The sequence below is a fragment of the Carcharhinus amblyrhynchos genome, chromosome 13 (genome assembly GCF_965287045.1).
Source record: "Carcharhinus amblyrhynchos chromosome 13, sCarAmb.v2.hapA, whole genome shotgun sequence".
In the NCBI taxonomy this organism is placed as follows: Eukaryota; Metazoa; Chordata; class Chondrichthyes; order Carcharhiniformes; family Carcharhinidae; genus Carcharhinus; species Carcharhinus amblyrhynchos.
Genome location: NC_137336.1, coordinates 32,323,475 through 32,347,310, shown reverse-complemented (window position 1 = coordinate 32,347,310; position 23,836 = coordinate 32,323,475). Strand labels below are relative to the sequence as shown.

The following is a 23,836-nucleotide window of genomic DNA, read 5'->3' as shown; positions in this document are numbered from 1 at the left end:
GCACAACCTGACTGTGGTACCAAAAGGGAACAGCAAAAAAAGTGTAGAAATGCAGTTGTTATAGGAAATTCCACAGTTTGGAGGGTGGAGTTTAAAGTTTTAGTGTCACAAGTGGACTTACTTAACTCAGCAATGAAAATCCCTAGTCGCCACACTCCGGCACCTGTTTGGGTGCATGGAGGGAAAATTTAGCATGGCTAAATCACCTAACCTGCAAATCTTTGGACTGCGGGAGGAAACTGGAGCACCCAGAAGAAACCCATGCAAACTCGGAGAATGTGCAAATTCCACATAGACAGTGACCAACCGGGAATCAAACCCGAGTCCCTGCCACTGTGCTATTGTGTCCATCATTTGAGTCCTGTGTGCTGAATTACCTCTCTGATGCTGGGGTAAAGGAAATCAGAAGGATGCAACATATTCTGCAGGGGAAAGGGAGTGAGCCAGAAATTGTGACAAGTTTCTCCATCTTCAAAGATTGATGCACATTCACACCCTTTCTATTCTTGCACACAATAGTCTATCTTTTGTTCTCCCTTCTACCAAAATGCATCACTTCACATTTCTCTGCATTAAATTCCATTTGCCACTTGCCAGTCCATTCTGCTCACCTAGCTGTAGGTTGTTACAGACGATATGCCCCTTCGCCAAAAAGAACTGAATCAAAATTAAGGGATTCGATATAAATGAAATGCAAGTTATACAGAATCTGAAAGAACTTGAAACAAATAAATCCCAAGGAATAGATGACATTTACTCCAGGGAATTGCAAGATTCTGGAGAGATTAGTGAGGCATCAATATTCATCATGAGGAAGTTAACATACTGGGGAGTGACTCGTACTTTGAAAAAAAAACAATACTGTCCCAATACTCAAATAACCAGAGATAATAGCAGATCTATTAGAATTATTTCAATTCCATGTAAACCGATGGAATCAATTATCGGGAATTAACTTCCCGACCAAGTTAAATCGGGAAGTTAATTCCCGATTAATCAACGCATTTAGTAATTTGCAAATAGCAATCTGACAACTGGTAAACAAACACCAAATCAAATGGAAAGAGGAGAGAGATTTATTTGGGCAACAAGTAGGTGCTGCAATGTCATCCATTGTGACATTGTTGTGGTTTTCCAGTCCTCTCTGAAAGATCCTTATGGATATTTCAAGACCAAAGCCAAATACAACCCTTGTTCTCAAATCTCGCAAGTCCCTAAAGATCATTCCACAAAAATCAATCAATTCTAGCACGGAAACACACAACTGAGGCTGAGAAACTGTTTCCCATGGCTAGAGAGACTAGATCTAACCTAGTCATAATCTCGAGCTGGAGTTAGTTATTTAGGACTGAGGTGATGATAAATTTTCTTCAGAGTTGTGAATATTTAAAATGTTCTGCCTGTGAGGGTCGATCAGTTGATGAGCATATTCAAGAGCAAGAACTATAGTTAGCCATCTCCTTGTACAGAAGGCATACCACACATTTGGCAGGTTTGGCCTGACTCCAACCTATCAGTTTCTGCTGCTCAGTTATCCCCATTGGGATTGCATTTTAGTCAGGCTCCCTGATGTTGTTGCCTTTATTTTTTCTCTGCCATCTAACTTGGACAGATTGCTTGCTTCCTCCTATGGACCCACCCCTTTAAACAACAGGAATAATGACTTGCATATTGCTATTTTCCATGCTACTTAGCCACCAGTCCCCTACCTTTCTTGTCTGTTAAGCACACCTCGCCACATTTTATTGTGCCATGGCTCTCAATGGGTCTAGTTATTCATCGCTGTAGGACATCTCCAGCTTTGTCTAGCAACTTTTGTGCCAGGCCCTCAGATGATGTCCTTACATGTACAATCTTACAAGAATGTTGCACTATTTTCTTGCGAGTTTTTTTTTAATACTTCCAATGCAATTTAATTTTTTTTCTGCCTCTTCCTACATACAAGGAGCAGTTTCTATATACTTCTTTCAAAGTAGAATACCGTATTCGCTGCACACGATAACCTTCCCAATATGGAGAAGACTAAGTATAGATTGGGTGACCTCCCCTCAGTCCAGAAGCAGGACCCCGAGCTTCCATTTGTTTACCATTTTGATTCTCCTCCTCATTCATATGCGGAAATCTCCATCCTAGCTTGCTGCAGTGTTCCACTGAAGCTCAATGCAAGCTTGAATAACAGCACCTTCTTTCAATTGTGTACTCTGTAATCTTTGGACGCATTTGAATTCAATGATTACAGATTGTAAATTCTGTTTCTTTCCTCTTTCTCCTCCCAACCTTTTACTTTGTTTCTTATTTCTTTGTGTTTAATCTTGTTTTTCATTTTTCCAGATAACAGCTGTTCATTATTCACCTACTCTGAACAAATCTTTTGTTTACCACAACCCTTACCATTCAGTTCTGACGGAGGGTCATCTAGAATCAAAATGTTGGCTCTCTCCACAGATGCTGTCAGGCCTGCTGAGATTTTCCAGCATTTTCTGTTTTTGTTTCAGATTCCAGCATTTTGTTTCTGACTTACCATTCATTCCCTTTTGCAGCATGAAATCTTTTGTCGTACAACCTCTCTTGCCATCCATCTCACTACAACCCTTCTCTTTTGTTCTTCTGGTTCCGTTTCCTTCCCCCTCCCCGTTCGCTTGCACAAAACCGATTACTTCCATCTTCCTTCAGTTCAGAAGGTTCCTGGACCGAAAGGGGTTTTCTCTCTCCACAGAAGCTGCCAGACATTGCTGGAAATACTCATTGTTGTATTTAGCGAGCTTTTATTAATTGTGATTCTGCTTCATCAGTCGCATAAACATCCAAATAATTTTCAGGGATTGCCAAATGATAAGAATCCCTACAGTGCAGGAGGCCATTCAGCCCTTCGAGCCTGTACCAACAACAGCAACCTCACCCAGGCCCTATCCTGATAACCCCACAAATACACTGTTAGCCCCCATGACACTTGGGTCAATTTAGCATGACCAATTAACCTAACCTGCACGTCTTTGGACTGTGCTAGGAAACCGGAGCACCCAAAGGAAACCCACACAGAAATGGGGAGAATGTGCAGACTCCAGAAAGTCACCAGAGGGCGGAATTGAACCGGGATCCCTGGACTGAGGCAGCAGTTCTAACCACTGTGCCACCACTGTGAACTGACCAGGGTTTCATGCTATTTCATTCTATTGACCAAGACCTCTTAGCTCAGTTATTTGTGTGTTAAGTAAAATATTCAGCACGAATCACAACATAAATAAAACCTTTGGTGAACTGGTTCCTGAAAACAGCTGAACAATGAACAATTTAAAATGATCTCTAATAATCTGATCGTGCATGAGTATTCCGATTGATCCAAGATGGATTTCATGAACATTTTTGGAATTAGCCTTTCCAAAGTTAAAAAAAATCTTGTATCAAGGATGTTCTTTCCTTACATCGGTTCCCACACTAACCACAATGCAGTGCCAGTCAAATCTAGAAGGGGACTTGAACACAACCTTCGCTCAAGATTAGTGCAAATTGACCTTCAGTATAAACTCCTGAGCCTGTGACATCAGCAAGCATTACATTTAATGCTAACATGCTCCTGCGTGGTACATCGGACACTTTTGAAAAGTGAAAAAAAAAGTTACCACACTACCTTTATCAGCACAGTCTAACTACCACACCAAATGGCATGGTCTTCCAAACATTCTGGTCAAAGCAAGTGGATGGTGTTGTTGGCACTTCTGGTCAAGCTAATCTTTAATGCTGTTTAACTTCTGCGGCATAGCTTGCTTCTTGTTCTTCTATTAATCCTTCGATGGCCATTAGGTATTTCTAGCCTTCTGATCCATTTATCTGCTTTCGCTATTATTTAAGACCACTTTTCCTTCTGGCTTCATTCATTACTTCATTAATAGTTCTTTTCACCCTTAAAATCCTTCCTAAAGCACTGCATTTTGAAGCTGTTGATTTCCTATTCTTCCTCTTTCCTAATACTCCAAGCTTAACATCCGTAATTTGTACTGATCAAACACTGTTTCAGTGTGTGTATTCTTCAAGAGCAAAGCTGACATTTCTGAGAATGTTGCTTAATTTTGTAAAAAAGAAACTTTAATTTTGATTCCTTTTTCGGGTTTCAGTTCCCGTTTTTATCACTATAAATTGATTGGTGTATTCTAACCCGCTTCCATTTACTGTGATGATGCATACCGGAATGTCCTCTTTGTCGTTAACAGTGCATTCTTTCTTGGAGTTGAATGCAGGCTCATATCTATCACTTTCCTTTATGACTGCATCAATTAACTTTTGAGAGTCTTCTTCATTTGTTGTCAACCATAGTGGTGCAAATCTGAGCTTGGTAGGCAGTTCCCTAGCCATAACCCACCCCCCAATTCCAGATTTGCATGCTCAACTGCTTTCTGGTGAGTCCCTACTGTTGTTCGCATCCTTCAGCTGTTTCCCGAGCTCCACAATGTTTTGCCTGATGTGCTCACTAATTGGTTGTCCTGTGATAATATTCCCAGTAGCCTCATCACTAGAGTGTCACTTTTGGTGGCCAGAGGCACAAGTGGCAAAGGATTCAAACCACCGACTAAATTGGTCAGCTGCTATTAAGCAGCATTTTCTTCCTTGGACCTACAGCAGTGGCAGTGAAATAAATTTGGATCTTTTCCCAGAGAAGCCATTGGGGCAGTTCATTGCCTATTTACCAATCAGCAAAACCAGTGCATTCCGATTGGTTCCTCTCGCCCACGCATGCTAAATCCCCTGTGCCTTTGCATCCAGTCCATTGTGCAGGACTTTAAATTGCCACTTCCCATCCCTCTTATATTTCTGCCTGATACTTGACAACAGTGAATACTCACTGTTAACTCAGTCCAGATGACACTTAAGGCCTTCACCAAGAAACGGACAATTCTGCTGACCACATCGATTTGTCGTGAGGATTTCTCAGTTACGCTTCTTGAGGTCTATTAACTTGATGAGGGCTGCCTATCGAAATAGGGTGGCCAGTTTTTTATATAGTAAAACAGTTTCATTCATTGGCATGGCTAACAACAGTGAAAATAGTAAACAAACAATACAGGGAGATTGCTTCCTATCTCATTAACAATTGTACACAGTCAAGTTCACGTTACAATGCATCCAGAGGTCTACTCTATATACTGATAGCTTGTTAACAATCGGAGGTGAATGCCGATAGTCCATTGTTGTCTGCTCAGGCATTCATCTCTCTTTAACTGCCTTCCCATAGCAAGTTTATGGGTGTTGACAATGCTGAGACGATCCGACTATTTCAGACACACAAAATACGAGTACAACACACATCAACGTCTATCTGCATTTTACACAGATTTACATTATTAACCAGCTCAGTCTATTACTTTTGTTTTCAAGTGACCCAGGTTGGCTCATGAGCAGCAGTGACCCAAGTACCAGCATCATTTACTATTACTACTACTATTAGTGCTACTAATTACTATTAAAGGGCGATTACTATTTAAAGGGCAAAAAGCTGCAGCATGCTACAGTGCAAAGGGACCTGGGGGTCCTTGTGCATGAGTTGCAAAAACCCAGTCTGCAGGTGATCAAGAAGGCGAATGGAATGCTGGCCTTTATAGCGAGGGGGATAGAGTATAAAAGCAGGGAGGTCTTGCTGTAACTGTACAGGGCACTGGTGAGGCCGCAGCTGGAGTACTGTGTGCAGTTTTGGTCACCGCACTTGCACAAAGATATTTTGGCCTTGGAAGGAGTGCAGAGGAGGTTCACTCGGCTGATACTGGAGATGAGGGGGTTGGACTATGAAGACAGACTAAATAGACTGGGTCTGTACTCGGAGTTTAGAAGGATGAGGGGGGAATCTTATAGAGACGTATAGGATAATGAAGGGGATGGATAGGGTAGAGGTAGAGAGATTCTTTCCACTCAAAGGTCAGCAGGACTAGAGGGCACAGCCTCAAGATGGGGGGGGTGGTGGTGGCAGGGCAGGGGGCAGTTTAGAACGGAGTTGAGGAGGAACTTCTTCACTCAAAGGGTGGTGAATCTCTGGAATTCTCTGCCCGTTGAAGTGGTGGAGGCTACCTCGCTAAATATATTTAAGTCACGGGTAGATAGGTTTTTGACAGACAAGGGAATTAAGGGTTACGGGGAGAAAGCGGGAAAGTAGAACTGATCCACTTCAGATCAGCCATGGTCTTAATGAATGGCAGGGCAGGCTCGAAGGGCTAGATGGCCTACTCCTGCTCCTATTTCTTATGTTCTTATCATGGAGTTTTCCCTAGATACCTTTTCATTTAGTTAATTCAGGGGTAGCATCATACAGCACAAGAACCATGTTCCCTAACTGAAAGTTGCCCACAACAGAGATTGAGCCAGAACCTATAAATAAGCCGACAGTAAAATGATATTCTACATTAAATGTAAAAGTAATTCTTTGAGGTTTAAAAGTTAGTTATTTTTTCATACTTTGCTTTTGCATTTCAATTGTTGTTTATTTTAATATTTGTAAGAATATTGCTGTACATCAAACTTGTATTTACATTGGTGAGGTATCACAACATTCTCTCTTAGTCATTCAACTATCATTTAAATAATCATTTCCTACATGGTTTAGTATCCATTTTCTTGTCTATTTTAATTTTTGATGCCAGCTGGATCACGTATGTTATAGTACCATATAATGTAAATTGATGCAACAATAAATTAAGTCACTTAAAATATGTAGCTTGGCTAGTATCCACCACTTCACAGAAAAATGATAAAGATCCCATTCATAGACATTTGTCTTTATTTGAGAAATTTGGCAGTACACAGAAATATCCATGCTCTGTGGACTCAAACATGTTCAAACCTTCCCACTTTGTGCGCGTAACATAAAAGTAAGCAATGACAGATTCACAAATATAAAAATGTAGGTGTTCATGAACAGCAAAGCAATTACACTGCCAAACAAGTTCAGATATCAAACTAAGTTAGTAAAGTATGGCAAAATCCAATTTTAATTAGGATATGGTCAAATTCACTTATTCCCCTCCCTTCTTACAAATTGCAACTTATTCAGCGAGGGAGTGAGGAAGAAACTAAAAAGGTGCATTTAAAGACTTTAGCATTTACTTTCCAGCTATTAATGACCATTTTCCCCCGAATTTCCATCTTTAAACAAAAAAACTAATTTTTCAATAGAATATCACATCCTCCAAATTATCACACGAACAGTATTTTATATTTGTACTGTTATACCTTATTCAGCATTTGCATAACAAAAATGGATGTCCAAAAAAATGGAGAACACCCTAAGAGATAGATGGACAATTCCCAATATATTTCATAAAATTGCCAAATCCCTATTGAACTGTAACAATTTCTCCAAGAGTTGATGGTTTAGAAAGCATTTTGTTATTTCTGGACACAACCTAAACATACTTATTGAAACACAGTAAACAAAAATACAACTGCTACTATTTGTATATAAATACGCTGAATGCATAACCCCATTATGCAGGATTTGCCAGGTTACGTTATGCAGTTGGGAATTTTCACTGCCATTAATGCTGATAATTCAAGCACCTCAAAAAGGAAAAATAAAATACAGCAAAACATGATTCATTCAACGTTAAAAAGAGGTACTTCTGGTTCCACAATGACCCAAGCACCCAACAGAAACAAACTTTATGCTGAGTTCCTGCCTACAGCATTCATCTGCAAGAAATACTACTCAAGGAATGCCATAGCCTGTAACAAGATACTTTCCATTTCTTTTCTGCTGCTTTTTAGCGAAATATCTCTTCCAAATGTCAAAGTGATGAGTATTTATAATGCAGTCTTATTTCAGATTATTTTGACAATATATACATACCAGATTACAATCCCACTTTCCTAACCTACAGTTCATGTAAATATCAAGTACTCAAGCATTACAAAGAGAAGCAAATATTTTTGTCTTATTTGGTACAGAATGAACTCCAAATTAGATTGTCGCTCATTTAAGCTATCAATCTACACTAAAGTCAATTTTCTCTTATATTACTTATTATTAGAATAGATAGGTAAAGAAACGTATTAAAAAATAAAAGCTTTTAATGCATGCAAATTTGAAAGCTGGCTGCATCTGCACAGCAGCGGAAATGCTTGCATTTATAGATAGTCATGATGCAATGAAGACACACTGCATGATAAACTGTATTCTTAGGTCCACCAGCACTTTTTTTGCTCAAAGGATCAACTAAGTCCTACAGTAGCAAATGTTGATTATCATTAGCTACAGATAGTTTCAGTATGAAGCCTGTTGACCAATGAATTTCACTTATCATACAACCTGAAGAAAAACTCATGAGGAATATATAATACAAAACTTAAGACTTGTTCCAATACTTAATGCAATTTACATCTACAAGATGACAAATGGCAATGCTTTTCTACAAACACAAACAGCTCAATGTTTCAAAAACAATGCTCAGAACAGGTTCAGATTACTGTATTTCTGAGAAAATGGCCATGTTCAGTATGATAGAAGTGAGAAACTGTGTTCGGAACTGATAAGCTCGTTGATCAGAAACTCCACTAATGGTCAGTTTCCCTGGAATAGTAATGTTCATGACAGGAACAGTTTAAAAAATACATTTTTGCAAGATGCTAATATAATTGAAAAAAAGCGTCTTGTTAGTGTCACCATGCTACAACTCCACAATTAGCCACCTAAAAATGTTCATCACAGCTCATTCAATAGAGTTCATACCAAAGCAAAATGTTGGAAACATTCAAATCAGATTGAAAATATCAAAAGATTCTAAAGACATACATGAATAATTTTGAAATGTTAGCAATTACATATAAGCAGATGACAAAAAAAACTATAAATACCACTCAATACGTAATTCATGAGTATGGTAAAACAACCAAAATATAAAATCTGAAAGATTGCCATTTGAAGTTTATTTTTAAATTGTTCTTCGTCCAGTAGATCTTTCACAGTGTCCAGATTAAATAAAGTTCTCCCCTCTGGTGTTTTCCACAGCCTGTAGATCATATTTCACTGTTAAGATACAGAGGAGATAGGATTATGAGGAGAGCCCATCTGGGTAAGAACTTTGTCCAGCCACTGAAGTGGACCATGAAGATGAATTTCTATCCAACATGGTGTGCTAGTCACATCCTGTCGATGGTATTCTGCACCCCAACCCTGTGGAAATAAGGAATAAAATAGTAAATGATAACTTAGATTGACAAGAGTAGTCATCGGTTCCACAACTAATTATGAAGACTTAAGTATTCCACTAATATGCAACTTATCAAACCATATTCTTGGAAAGTTGCACAACAGGAAGGAAGAAATGTCCTGACTTAAACTCAAGTAACATCCCTGTATCTTTTAACACAAGCTTTGTGGATGAGGAGAGAATAGAACTTCACCTCTTTGTATGTCGTGCAGGTAGCATATACCCCAAGGTCAGATTCAAAGGAAAGCTGCCTCAACCTCAAAAAGGCAAACCAATTTGGGACCAGATGAAGTCTCTTGGCATCAAGTCAAACATGGGCAAGTAGAAGTCCTGCTGATTACCACATACGGTGCCTCCTCAGCTGATGAAACAGTAGTGTTGCACACTACTTGGAGGAGGAAGAACTTCTTAAAATTTGTTTATGGGATGTGGGCTTCAATGGCAAGGCCACCATATATTGCCCAGCCCAAAACAGCCATTGAGGAGTTACAGTAAGCTGCCTTCTTGAACTGTTGCAAGTACACCCACAATGCTACTGGGGAGGGACTTCTAGGTCCAGTGAAGTAACTGAAATACATTACCAAGTCAGGATGGTGAGTGGCTCAGAGGGAAACATTTAGGTGGTGGTGTTGCCAGATAACTGCTGTCTTTACCTTCCAACCCATGACCATTACCATCTAGAAGGACACTAAGGAGCCTTGGAGAGCTCCTGAAGTTCATCTTGCAGGTGGCACACCAGTGTACACCAATGATGGATGAAGTGAACTTTTGTAGATGGGGTGCCAATCATGTAGGCTGAATGTTGTTAGAGCTACACTCATCTTGGCAAGTGGAGAACATTCCATCACACTCCTGACTAATGCATGATAGATGGCGGACAGGTTTTAGGAAATCAGAAGATGAGATCCTCACTGATTCATAATCTCTGACTTGCTCTTGCAGCCACAGTATTTGTATGGCTACTCCAGTTGAGTTTCCGGTCAATGGCAAGCGCCAGGATGTTGGTAGTGGAGAATTCAGCGACAGTAATTCCAATGCACGTCATGGGGAAATGGTTAGATTCGCTCTTGCTGGAGATGGTCATTGCCTAGCATTTGTGGGGCATGAATGCCACTTTATAAAAGGAAATCTGCTGCACTGCCCTTGCACGGTTTTACCTTCATGTAATAGCAATGTGGTTGACTCTTGCAATAGCTGATTAAACAGTTTATATCAAACCTCTTAAAACAAACCCAGGAATGGAGATAGACAGACCACCTGGCATTAACATAGGCACCAGAAACTTCAACAGCAATCCCCATCAACCCTGTAACGTCCTTATTACCAACATCTGGGAGCTTGCATCAAAACTGCAAGACCTATCTCAGTCTACTCAAGCAACAGCCAGACACAAGTCATTCTCACAGAATCATACTTTACAGGTCATGTCCCTGCCTTTGATTTGATTTATTGTCACATGTATCAACAGTGAAATATATTGTTTCTTGCAACTAGGAGTAACAGATGTGTTCAGTATAGGGCTAACGGGAGGACTTTGAATAGTGTGGAGGAGCAGAGGGATCTAGGTGTATGTGTACATAGATCCCTGAAGGTTGGGAATCAAGTAGATAAGGTAGTTAAGAAGGCATACAGTGTCTTGGCGTTTATTGGTAGGGGGATTGAATTTAGGAGTCGCAGCGTCATGTTGCAACTGTACACAACTCTGGTGCGGCCGCACTTGGAGTACTATGTGCAGTTCTGGTCCCCACATTACAGGAAGGACGTTGAGGCTTTGGAGAGGGTGCAGAGGAGGTTTACCAGGATGTTGCCTGGTATGGAGGGGAGGTCATATGAGGAGAGACTGAGGGATTTGGGGTTGTTTTCGCTGGAAAGAAGGAGGCTAAGAGGGGATCTTATTGAAACATATAAGATGATTAGAGGTTTAGATAGGGTGGATAGTGATAGCCTTTTTCCTCGGATGGAGAATGCTAGCACGAGGGGGCATGGCTTTAAATTAAGGGGTGGTAGTTATAGGACGGATGTCAGGGGTAGGTTCTTTACCCAGAGGGTGGTGAGGGATTGGAATGCCCTGCCTGCTGCGGTTGTAAATGCGCCTAGTTTGGGGACGTTTAAGAGATCTGTGGATAGGTTTATGGACGAAAAGGGATTGGTTTAGATTAGTGGGTCAGTGTTTTTTTTTTAAAAAAACTGGTCGGCGCAACATCGTGGGCCGAAGGGCCTGTTCTGCGCTGTAATGTTCTATGTATACAGACAGAACATACCATTCATAGAGAAGGAAATAAGAGTGTTACAGTCCTAGCTAGAGTGTAGAGAAAGGTCAAATTAATGCAAGGTAAGTCCATTCAAAACTCTGACAGCAGCGGAGAAGAAGCTGTTCTTGAGTCAATTGGTACATGACCTCAGACTTTTATATCTTTTTCCCGATGGAAGAAGGTGGAAGAGAGAATGTCTGGGGTGCGTGGGGTCCTTGATTATGCTGGCTGCTTTTCCGAGGCAGCGGGAAGTGTAGAGAGTCAATGGATGGGAGGCTGGTTTGCATGATGGATTGGGTTACATTCACAACCTTTTATCGATCCTTGTGGCCTTAGGCAGAGCAGGAGCCATAACAAGCTGTGATACAGCCAGAAAAAACGCTTTCTATGGTGCATCTATAAAGTTGGAGAGAGTTGTAGCTGACATGCCATATTCCTTAATCTTCTGAGAAAGTAGAGGGATTGGTGAGTTTTCTAAACTATAGTGTGGCATAGGGGAACCAGGACAGGTTGTCGGTGATCTGGATTTCTAAAAACTGAAACTATTCACCCTTTCCACTTTGTCTTCATTAATGTAGAAAGGGGCATGTTCTCCTTTACGCTTCCTGAAGTCGATAACAATCTCCTTTGTTTTGTTGACATTTGAGGGAGAGATTATTGTTGCCACACCAGTTCACCAGCTTCTCTCTCATTCCTGTACTGTCTCATCATTGTTTGAGATCCGACCCATTACAGTGGTATCGTCAGCAAACTTGAAAATCAAACTGGAGGGGAATTTGGCCGCAGTCATAGCTGTATAAAGAGGGCTGAGAACACAGCCTTGTGGGGCACCTGTGTTGAGGATGATCGTGGAGGAGGTGTTATTGCCTACCCTTACTGATTGTGGTCTATGAGTTAGGAAGTTCAGGATCCAGTCTCAGAGGGAGGTGCTGAGGCCCAGGCCACAGAGTTTGGAAGTGAGTTTCACGGGAATAATAGTGTTGAAGGCTAAGCTGTAGTCAATAAATAGACGTCTAACATAGGTGCCCTTGTTATCTAGGTGTTTCAGAGTTGATTGCAGGGCCTGGGAATTGGTGCCTGCTGTGGACCTGTTGCAGCAGTATGCAAACTGAAGTGGATCCAGGTAGTTCGGGAGGCTGGAATTGATTCGAACCATGACTAACCTTTCAAAGCACTTCATAACGATGGATGTCGGAGCCACCAGCCAATAGTCATTAAGGCCACGGATTGGTTTTCCTTAGGTACAGGGATGATGGTCGTCTTCTTGAAGCAGTTAGTGAGCTCAGATTGTTGTAAAGAGAAGTTGAAGAAATCTGTGAATATCTCTGCCAGCTGATCCACTCAAGATCTGAGTGCACATCCGGGCACCCCATCCAGGCCAGTTGCTTTCTGTAGGGTGATCTTCAAGAAAGCTGCTCTGACATCTGCAATGATACAGATTCATCCAGGGCTTTCAGAGTGGAGGGCATGCTCTCGCTGATCTCTTGCTCAAAACAGGTGTAGAACGCATTCAGCTCATCAGGGAGGAGTGCATTGGAGCTGGCGATTTTACATGCCTTCATCTTGTAGCCTGTTCTGTCTTGCAGACCTATCCATAGTCGGCAGGGGTCGGTGTGGTTAGCCTGGGACTCCAGCTTGGTCCGATATTGTCTTTTGGCATCTTTGATAGATCTCCTTAGATCATATCGACACCAACACACCAACCAAGCCAGGGGATCAATCCTGGTTCGGTGAAGTATGCAGGAGGGCATGCTAGGAGCAACAACAGATATACCTAAAAATGAGATCAACTGATGAAGCCACGACTACTTGTGTGGCAAACAACATAGGCAGCAAGCAAAAGACAGAGCTAAGTGATTCCACAACCAGTAGACAAAATCTAAACCCTGCAGTCCTACTACATACAATTATGGAAGGTGATGGATAATTAAACAATTCACTGGAGTGGGAGGCTTCACAAATATCCCCATTCTCAATGATGGTGGAACCCATCACATCAGTAAGCCAATTGCAACAATCTTCAAGCAGAAGTGCCAAGCAGATGATCCACACTGGCTTCATCCAGAGGTCAGCATGGGCAGTGCCCAGCCCTGCCAGGCGGAAGCTCAAATCGACGAGGGCGTTAACGGAAGTGAGCCCGGATGATAGCTTCCGGAACAAACTAATAACATATTATCAAATATTTAAATTGGCTTCATGCATTTGCAACAAAACAGGGCCAGTAACATTGAGGGAGGCAAGAAACCAGATGCGAACCTGATTTTTCACCTCTCACCCAACAGTACCACCTTGCCAAATGATGGGTGGGATGAGGCTATAAAGGTCATGCCCAAAGACTCTGAAAGCAAGATGGGCAGGACGGAGCAGCATGAGATATTTAATGCATTTGGATAGGAAGAATAGTAAAGGGATAACCGGGTAAAGATGCTTTGGCGAAAGTGATGGAACTAAAGATCTTTTTAAAAAAACTTAAGTTTATTTATTAGTCACAAGTAAGCTTACATTAACACTGCAATGAAGTTACTATGAAATTCCCCTAGTCAGCACATCTGGCACCTTCTGGTCAATGCACCGAACCAACACACTTTTTAGAACGTGGGACTCAACTGGAGCACAGCAAACACACAGACATGGAGAGAAGGTGCAAACTCCACACAAACAGTGACCCAAGCCAGGAATTGAACCCTGGCGCTGTGAAGCAGCAGTGCTAACCATTGTGCTACCGTGCCACCCCAATTATCAGCAGTTAAGTCATGATTTGCTGAGTGTCTGACTGTTGACTGGTGCGTCTCAATAGCGATGCTTGACAGTTTCTTACAAATAGATAATTGTCATAACTATCAACTCCATTTTACTTTTAATGGAATTGAAAAGCAAAAGATGATAAAAAATGTTTACTGACCAGCAGTTGTCATTAACACCCCTTGTGAAAATCTATGATTCAACAGACCACATGAACTGAATTATTGTTGCTCCCAATCTAGCTCATACAAGGTACTGAACAGCAAAGTGATCTTAGCAAGAGTTGTCATCTTAATTTTCTCCCTCTGAGAAAGTCTCCCTTCAGGATTACAATGATTGCCTAGTTGATTTCAGGAGTACATTCTGTAGGGAGATGTGTCCAAAAACCTTGTAGCAATGTGCTTTAGCACCACTTTCTCAAATTCAGTAAATACAGTGTTGTCAAATAAAACATTGCTCAGCAGCATTAGATGATAGATTTCTCAATTTTAAAAACAGCAGCATATATGAGCTAATTTAAAATCCTTCCGAATTGGTGGTCAAACTTTTTGGCCTCTTTCCTCACCTTAACAAAGCTCATGCGAATGGTACACATCTTGGTGAGTTCGTAGACTGCTTCAAAGCCATGATTTACAGATTGAGCTAAGAGCTGGGCAAACTCTTGGTTGTTAAATATCTTTAAGCTGCAACCACTAGGTATCTTACAGACGGTGGTTGGGTGAAAGCCATGGTGATAATTGCAATTTCTACTCTGGACAAAAATGCTGCTGTCACTAAGGCATTCGGCATAGACTTCACCTCCCACATAGTATAGGTGGACACCTGCAAGATATGAAAGAATATTTAAGTTATCATTGCAATAATTATGATTTAAGTTTATTTATTATTGTCACAAACAGGCTTAATTAACACAGCAATGAAATTACTGTGGACGCCCCCCCCCGCCATGCCAAGTGCGTATAATGTAAAAAGTTCAGTCTTTACATACAAACTGGAACTGCTATTATCCCTTAGAGGTCAAAGTGAAGGTGTAGTGCGAGACTGACAGAGGTTGGGGGAGCGAGAGCACAGAGGAAAATTGCCACAGCAGAAGGGGGTGGGAGACATTCTTCCTTCGGTAAGATGCTAGTTGCACAGAAGTTTTAAATGTGAAAATTCAATGAGGAAGGGCATACCTTTATTGGCAATTAAACAATTTCAAGATTCATGGTCTTTTCAAACCAGTAGAACTGAAATTGATAGTGGAATCTCAAACGCAGAAGATGACTTGATTATCAGCCTGAACTCCTAAAGTATTTAATTGTGCTTCATGAGAACATAGTCGCAAAAACCCAGCTTGCAGGTGCAGCAGGTGGTCAGGAAGGCGAATGGGATGCTGGCCTTCATAGTGAGGGGGATTGAATATAAAAGTAGGGAGGTCTTGCTGCGGCTGTATAGGGCATTGGTGAGGCCGCAGCTGGAGTACTGTGTGCAGTTTTGGGCGCCGTACTTACGCAAGGATATTTTGGCCTTGGGGGGAGTGCAGAGGAGGTTTACTAGGCTGATACCGGAGTTGAGGGGATTGAGCTATGAGGAGAGGCTGAATAAACTAGGCTTGTACTCGTTAAGAGTTTAGAAGAATGAGGGGAGATCTCATTGAGACGTATATGATGATGAATGGGATGGATAGGATAGAGGTGGAGAGGCTCTTCCCGCTCAGAAAGGATAGTAGGACTAGGGGGCACAGCCTCAAGATAAAAGGGGGGCGGTTTAGAACGGAGTTGAGGAGGAACTTCTTCACTCAAAGGGTGGTGAATCTCTGGAATTCTCTGCCCGTTGAAGTGGTGGAGGCTGCCTCGCTAAATATTTTTAAGACGTGGGTTGATGGGTTTTTGATAAGAGAGGGGATTAAGGGTTATGGGGAGAGGGCGGGAATGTGGAACTGAGCCACGACAGATCAGCCATGATCTTATTGAATGGCGGGGCAGGCTCGAAGGGCTAGATGGCCTACTCCTGCTCCTATTTCTTATGTTCTTATACAAATTGTTCCAGGTATTTGCAATATAGACAGGATTGAAGGAAATTTGTAATATGCTTTTCAAGCTGTTGCCACAAAATGGGACTAGCCCCAATTTTTATGATGGATGTTGCCTTGCAAGTGAGCAAAATATGTCAACATATTCTCCAACTTCATTTCATCTTTTTTGGTCTAAAAATATTCAAGTATCTTATAAGGTAGGCAACAAATTATCTCTATTTTATCACAGGTGCTCATGTAAGGTAAAGATAAAATCGCCATAATCTCAGACGATCATAGGCTGCTCTCTCCTTTTGGGGGTGAGCTAACTGGTGGTCATTTAACCTGAAGATCACCACTCCTCAGGCAAGGGACAAGGTTGAGAAGGCAGGCCTTCAAGAATAACCTCAGCCAGTACGATAACTGAACACAGACTGTTGGCACTTCTCTGCATCATGAATCAGTCATCCAGACAATTGAATAATTGACCCCCAGATGCTTATAAACAATGCTATCTCCTGCCAATGCAAAATGCCAGCACATGCACCAAAATCTATTGATGTCATTCTGCTGTGCCCAGGTGTTCCTCGCATGTTTGTGCAGATTCGATAGGCCAAAGGACCTCTTCTGCATTGTACCTTTCTCTGTTACCCAAGTCACAACAGGTATATCTGCGTCTTGCTAACTATAACTTAGAGGGGTCTAATTCTATGAGGGAAATATTGCTTAATTAGAACTGAATAGTGACAAGTTAGAAGTTATTTCTTTTCATGTTTAAAGATGGTTCAACTGTTAATGAGTTAATCTATTTCATTTTATCAGAGTTACACTAAAACTGTGTTATGAATAAAGGTGGTTTTTACAAAAAGATCCCCAATTTGTCAACGAAATCACTCCTGAGGGGGAAGCACCTTTCCCTCACGTTAATGCCAAGATAGAAGAGTTGTTGGGGTCTTGTCTGGCTTCATAATATACCTTGGAGTTTCTGATCTGTCATCCCAACAGCATGCATAAATTTCAGTATTCAGTGGTTCCAACGAGTGCGTCAATAGGCATGGGAGTCAACCTCATCCCTTTCTCTCCCTAGGTAAACATGCTCAGGAAAAATCGCCTGTCAATGTCTGCTTATGTAATGGCTACTGTGATCAAGCATATGCAGCCATATGCTTTCTCTGGGCTTGATAGATGGTAGACAAGTTTTCATTGTGAAATCCAATGCCTTACTACCACCTCTTGACTCTCAAGCAACTGTGCAGTTATTCCTTGCAAAAATGCTATTTCCTTTTCAAGCTAACTAGCTGTATGCATTCTGGTTACAAGCAGCTGTGATATACACCAACAGCTGGTGTCCATGATGGAGAGAATGCAGCGTCATGCCATAAATCTTTGTCTTTTCTTTATGTACACTATAATTTAAGCAACCCCCAATACACAAGTACAAATTAATACAGTTTTGCATTTATTTCCCAATGCCTGTGATGATTTCAACAGCATCATCTTTGGTTCTGGTCACAGTCTACCTGGGCAGTTCAAATGACATCATGCTTGAACTGATCACGCTCAGAGCATGCAAAGCATTGGCAGGAAACACAGCATGTATACAAAGGCTTTGCACACGTTTGAGAACTAGAAACACTTCTCACTAATGACAACACAGGTTAATTCTGTAATATTTTGGTATCGCTGGTTCAGTTACTTTGAAAATTAAGCATACCTTTACCAATGTGCCGCCTGGTGTTCTCAATGGTGGAGTTGCGGTTTACATTGGAAAGAAGGCCAAGACAGAAACGGTTTTTGTTGTTGGATGGATCAGTAAAGCCATCCACTAAAACGCTGGTCGAGGAAGCATGGAAGGCCTCACCAACTCTATTATTTAACTCATAGTACACAATGGAACACCAGTGCTTAGGCTCCTCATAAGCAACAGGTTGAACATCTGAAATAAAAGGAAGTTACAGCATAGTAAATCAAGTTAATATGTTTTGCATGATATTTTCCCCTCTCTAAGAATAACTGCATGTGATCTTAAATTTGAATTATAGTGCATGGAAGAAGAGGAAATTAAAAATTCATAACTAGAAAATATTTAGGTATTATTTTTGAAGCATCTGTGGGATATATTCTAAAAATTATTTTTGCTTAACAAAACTAAGAAATTATTGCATCAAATTTAAAAATTGGTCTTGCTAAAAACATTCAAATTTATTACTTGCAGTCTCCAAAAAACTGCAAGCCCCAACCCATATCATTAATTACTTTCATGACTTTAAAGTATGTACCAGTAATCTTTACCAGATACTCCTGTAGCACCAATCAAGCAACATCTTGTCTAAAAAACAAAATAAAACTCCATTTGTCACAGATGTCTCGACTGTACCTATCTCCACCCCATTTTCAGATAGTGTATTTCAGATACTAATCACTTGTTGCACAAAAATCGTTTTTTAAAAAAAAAATCATGTCGCCATTGCTTCTTTTGCCAATTTATTTAAAACTAATACCCTCTTTGTTCTCAACCCTTCTACCAGGATAAACCTTTCTCCCCAACAACTCTGCCCAGGAACCTCATGATTTTTTTAAAGCACAGTAATTTCCTACAAATGTTGTTCTTGAGCACATTTGAAGTAATGTCAGTTTGTGGCTACGGGCATCTAACTTGTTGACAATGTTTTCAGCTATTAAATACATTACATCAAGCCACTTCATTTGATAAGTGGACGTCTTTTGCCTCCACAGGAATCAAATGGCTAACTTGAACAGAAAAATGATTTATAATATCCAGCACACAACTAAAGTTAGATTTGAACACTAGCCTGTTCTTTTAATACACTGCTGTTCCAAGAATCTAGTTTGCTGTCAGTGTGCAGTGCATCAGCAGAAAAGCATTGCTTTTGGATTGCTGATCATTACAAAGTAGTCACTCTATCCTGCGTTGTTTTCCTATCAACTTGGATACATTTAAAATTTGGAAATGAAAAAAAATGACAATTTGGAACTGTGTCCAATTTCTTATGTCAGATGCACTGGAAATGTTTGGATACAAAAATGTTTAATGGAAGATGGTCAAAACACAAACTGGGAAAAGAGAATGGAGGATACCCAACTGTGGTGGCTCAAGGTTTTGCTGCTCTTTTTGACTGTCAACTTTCAAGTTGAGGTAAATCAGCCATGAACCTTTGTTCTTACGATCTGCAAAATTGCTCTTAAAACCATCATCTGAACAAATATTCCCTTTGGTTTGTGGAGGAGAGCCGACAGTTATAGTTTATAATCAAACTCGATAACAATGACATTGTATTGAAAGTATCCATTTTAAAACAATATTGATGAAATTTTGGTTGATTACAAATAGAATCACAGAATATTCATTCCATCCCCCTTCTGGATCAAAAGAAGTCCTCTCATTTCAATTCTTTTTGCCAATTATTTAAAACCTGTGCTCTCTAGTTCATGACGCTCGAGTGGAGAAAATAGTTTCTATTTACCCTGAGCAAGATCCCTCAGGGTCTTGAGTACCTCTATCAAGTCTCCTCTCAGCCTTCTTCTCGTCAAGGATTAGGTCCAACCTCTTCAACCTATCCTGATAGCTACAGGTCTTTATCCCTGGAATCACTGGGAATATCCTCTATACACGCTCCAATGTCTTCATCATCCTTCCTCAAGTGGACGCAGTATTCTTGATGAGGCCTAACTAGTGTCTTATACAATTTCAGCATTACGTCCTTACTCTTGTACTCAATGCCCCCATTAAACCCAAGATACTATTTGCTTTACTAACTGCTCTCAACGCTTCAGCAACTTGCATCTAATACATAAATAATATGCAACATACATGTACATAAACAATCAAGCTGTATCTCAAAAGGTTATCCCAGCAGTCAGGAAGGTACAAAAGCAACCTTTCAACCAATGAATGGCAGTGAAATGAGATCAGCAACAGAATGTACAATTGCAACTGCTTATAATTTAACAGAATTATATTCCGAGTTAGGACCAGCAGTTTACACTTAACTAAATTTTGACTAAATTTTTTCTTTGAAATAGCTGAATGCAAATTTGATGTATATAGTGTTCAACATTATCCATCTTGGTGTAATCACATCAAGACAAACAAGGTGACATAAAATACATGTATTTTTTAAAAGAATATTTAATGTTTAAATGTGAGCTCTACAATGATATCCATTGTATTTCCACAGAAACTGCATGCTAGCATTAACAGGCTTAATTTTACTATACACTTAACATAGTTTTTCAGTTCTACATTGAGTGCTCAACCAGAAAATGGGGACTGCTTCATAAAGTGATAAATATTAGTCTGGATGAGTCACGATGCTAACTTTCAACGTCTATATAATCTCTAGCACAAGTAATTCCGTAAGACAAGCTTGATGCAATTGTTATGAAAACTTGTATTTATATAACACTTTTAACATAACATGTCCCAATACACTTCCCAAATGCATTGTGGAGTAAAACTCAACACTGAGTCACAGAAGGAGGTTGTAGGGCAAAATTATATCAATACATTAACATTTAGGGAACATCTTAAAGAAGCAAAGAGAGGTTGAGCAGTAGAGAGATTTAGATCATTAGAAATAGGAGTAGGCCATTTGGTGCCTCGAGCTCGCTGTCATTCAACAAAATCATGGTTGATATAATCGTGGCCTTAATTCCACTTTCCTGTTTGCCCTTCATAATACTTTTGTAGATTAAAAAAAATCCATCTAACTCAGCCTTGGAAATAATCAATGACCTAACCTCCACAGTTCTGTGGTAGAGAATTCCAAAGACAAAAGACACAGATAAAAAGTACCTCATCTCAGATTTAAACGGGAGGTCCAGTATTTTCTAACTGAGGCAACTTGCTCACCCCTGGAATCAGCCCCATTAATCTCGTCTGAATTATTTCCAAAGTAATTATATCCTAAGAGGCCTAACAGTATTTGATACTCCAGGTGCAGTCTCACTAAGGCCCTCTATAGATGTAGCACAACTTCTGTACTTTAATATTGCATTCCTACTGCAATGAAGCCAACATTCCATTTGCTTTCCCAATCATTTTCTGATCTGTCTGCTAGTTTGTTTTTGTGACTCATGCATGAGGACAACCAAATCCATTTGAACCACGGATTTCTACCACCTCTCCATTTAAATACTGTACTGCTTTACGTTTCACATTTTCCTACATTATACTCCATTTGCCAAATTTTTGTCCATTCATTTAACCCATTATATTCCTTTGCAGCTTTCTTACTTTTCTTCACAACTTGCTTGCCTACCCATCTGTGTCTCTATGCAAATTTAGCTACCATACTCAGTGACTTCATCCAAGTTATTAACACAGACTGTAAAATAGTTAGGCCCAGTACTAATTCCTGTGACAATTCACTAGTTAGAACTTGCCAACCCGAAAAAGGTCCATTTATTCCAACTCTCTAACCAATCCTTTATCAATGCAAATGTTACCACCAACACCATGAGCTCTTATTGTGTAACAACCTTTTATGCAACACCTTCTACAATGTCTTTTAGAAATCCAAGTACACCACACCTTTGGTTATCCACCTTGCTTGTTACTTCCTCAAATAAATTAGGCAAACACAATTTCTTTTTCATGAAACTATGTTGATGCTGTCTCAATATCCTGCTATTATCTCCTTACTAATTCATGGATTCAAAGCAATTCATAGAATGCTTAGAGGGGTTGCATAGAATGCAATTAAAATCAGGGGTGTTCAAGAGGTTACAATTAGATGAGCAGATACGTGTGGGTGGTGGGGTTGGAGATCACGGATGCAGAAAGACAAGGCCATGGAGGAACCTGAAAATCAAGATGACCAGGAACCAATATAGGTCAGGGAACACAGAGGTGATAGAAGATGATGATTTGGTGTAAGTAAGGACACAAAGCAGTTTTGTGTGATCTCAAGTGGGTAGAAGGCCAGACTGCCGAGGAACAGTCAAGCATAAATGTAACAAAGACATGGATGAAGGTTTCAGTGGAGTGAGTTATATAGATGGCATGAATAGGTAGTTAGTAACTCACCTCAGGGTTAAATATGGCACTAAAGTTATGAACAGTCTTGCTCAGCCTCAACTGTAAGGGAATGGGGCTAGAATTGGGAATTATGGTACAGAGTTTGTAGCAGGTACCAAATATTTTTAATGGTTCTGTATTCAAGTGGCAAGCTTCCATTTATAACAGAATAGGTGGTGTTCACTTTCACATCAGCAGATGTCTTTTTTTAAGAGGTTCACATCATAAATGCTCTGAGACCCCTCTCCAAAGGTGTCGAGTCTAGAACCAGCAGTTGCAATTTCAAAATAAAGTAGCAGCCATTAAAATGAGGAATAGAATCCCAAAATCCCTACAGTGCAGGACCATTTGGTCCATTGACCCTGCACGACAACAATCCCACCCAGCCGCTATCCCCGTAACCCCACATACATACCTTGGTAATCCCCCTAACCTACACACCTTGAGACACTGAGGGGCAATTTAACATCTTTAGATTGTTGGAGGAAATCCACGCAGATGCGGGGAGAACATGCAACTCCACACAGTGATCTTAGGCCAGAATTGAACCCAAGTACCTGGTGCTGTGAGGTAACAGTGCCACCATGCTGCTCTCTCCCCTCGACAGTTGAGAATCTTTGGAATTCTCTACCTCAAGGCTGGGGATGCATAGTTATTGAATATATTTAAAACACAAGTAGTTAGATTTTTGACTGTAAAGGGAATCAAGGAATGTGGGATAGCGTGGAAAGGCAAGAGATCAGCCATGACCTTGCTGAATGATGGAGCAGGTTTAAAAGGGCCATATGATCTATTCCAGCACCTTGTGTTCTTACAAACACTAGATTGGGAACAAAAGAAGTCGTCAGACTAGAAGAAATTTTTTTTCTAAAATCACAGAATTGTAGCACAGGATGACACAAGGTGTGTTTGCACTGGCCCTCCGAATAAGAAACTGCCGTGCACCATTCTGCACCTTTCCTTCTAACCTTGCACATTCTCTCTTTTGTTAACAATCTAATTCCATTTTGAATGTTTCAGTTGAAATTGCTTTTACTACTCTCGGATAATGTATTCCAAACCTGAACCACCCGTGGCATAAAACGGTTTCCCCTCATCAATTTTTCTTCTCTTACCAATTAATTTAAATCTATGCCCTCTTGCTCTCAGTTTCTCCAAATCTACTTCTGCACTGTAGAGATTCTATGATTCTCGGTCCAGTGCCCTCATGATTTTCAATATTATCAAATACCCTCTCAATATTCTGCAGGAAAACATTCCTAACTTTTCCAATCTGTCTTCATAACTGAAGTTCTTCATCCCTAAAATCATTCTACTGTGAATCTTTTCTCCACTCTATCTAATGCATCACAAAACTGGATGCAATACTCTACCAAGGCTGAGCTAGTGACTTAAATTCAGCATAACCTCCTGGCTCATGCTCTATTAATAAAGCCCAGGATACTGCATGCTTTATTTAACTTTTTTCCATTTTTCCAATCAAAATAGAAATTACTTCACATTTCTCAGCATTGCACTGAACTTTATCTGCCACCTGCCCATCCATTCCATCAACTTGTCTGCGTTCCTTTCAAGTTTTACATTACCCTCCTCACAGTTCAGCGCTTCCAAGTTTTGT

General features: G+C 40.4%; 1 protein-coding gene across 6 annotated transcripts in view; it reads right to left on the bottom strand.

The window, feature by feature from the left end:
• Positions 1 to 6,742: 6,742 nt before the first annotated feature.
• Positions 6,743 to 23,836, bottom strand: part of smad5 (SMAD family member 5) — a 63,258-nt gene continuing 46,164 nt past the window's right edge. For all 6 annotated transcript variants that reach the window (XM_080201488.1, XM_080201492.1, XM_080201489.1 and 3 more), the window contains exons 5-7: positions 17,893 to 18,114; positions 14,748 to 15,004; positions 6,743 to 9,151 (exon numbers count right to left, since the gene is read on the bottom strand). In XM_080201488.1, coding sequence (XP_080057614.1) covers positions 9,008 to 9,151; positions 14,748 to 15,004; positions 17,893 to 18,114 — 623 coding nt within the window. In that variant the 3' untranslated portion in view covers positions 6,743 to 9,007. The remainder of the gene's footprint in view (positions 9,152 to 14,747; positions 15,005 to 17,892; positions 18,115 to 23,836) is intronic.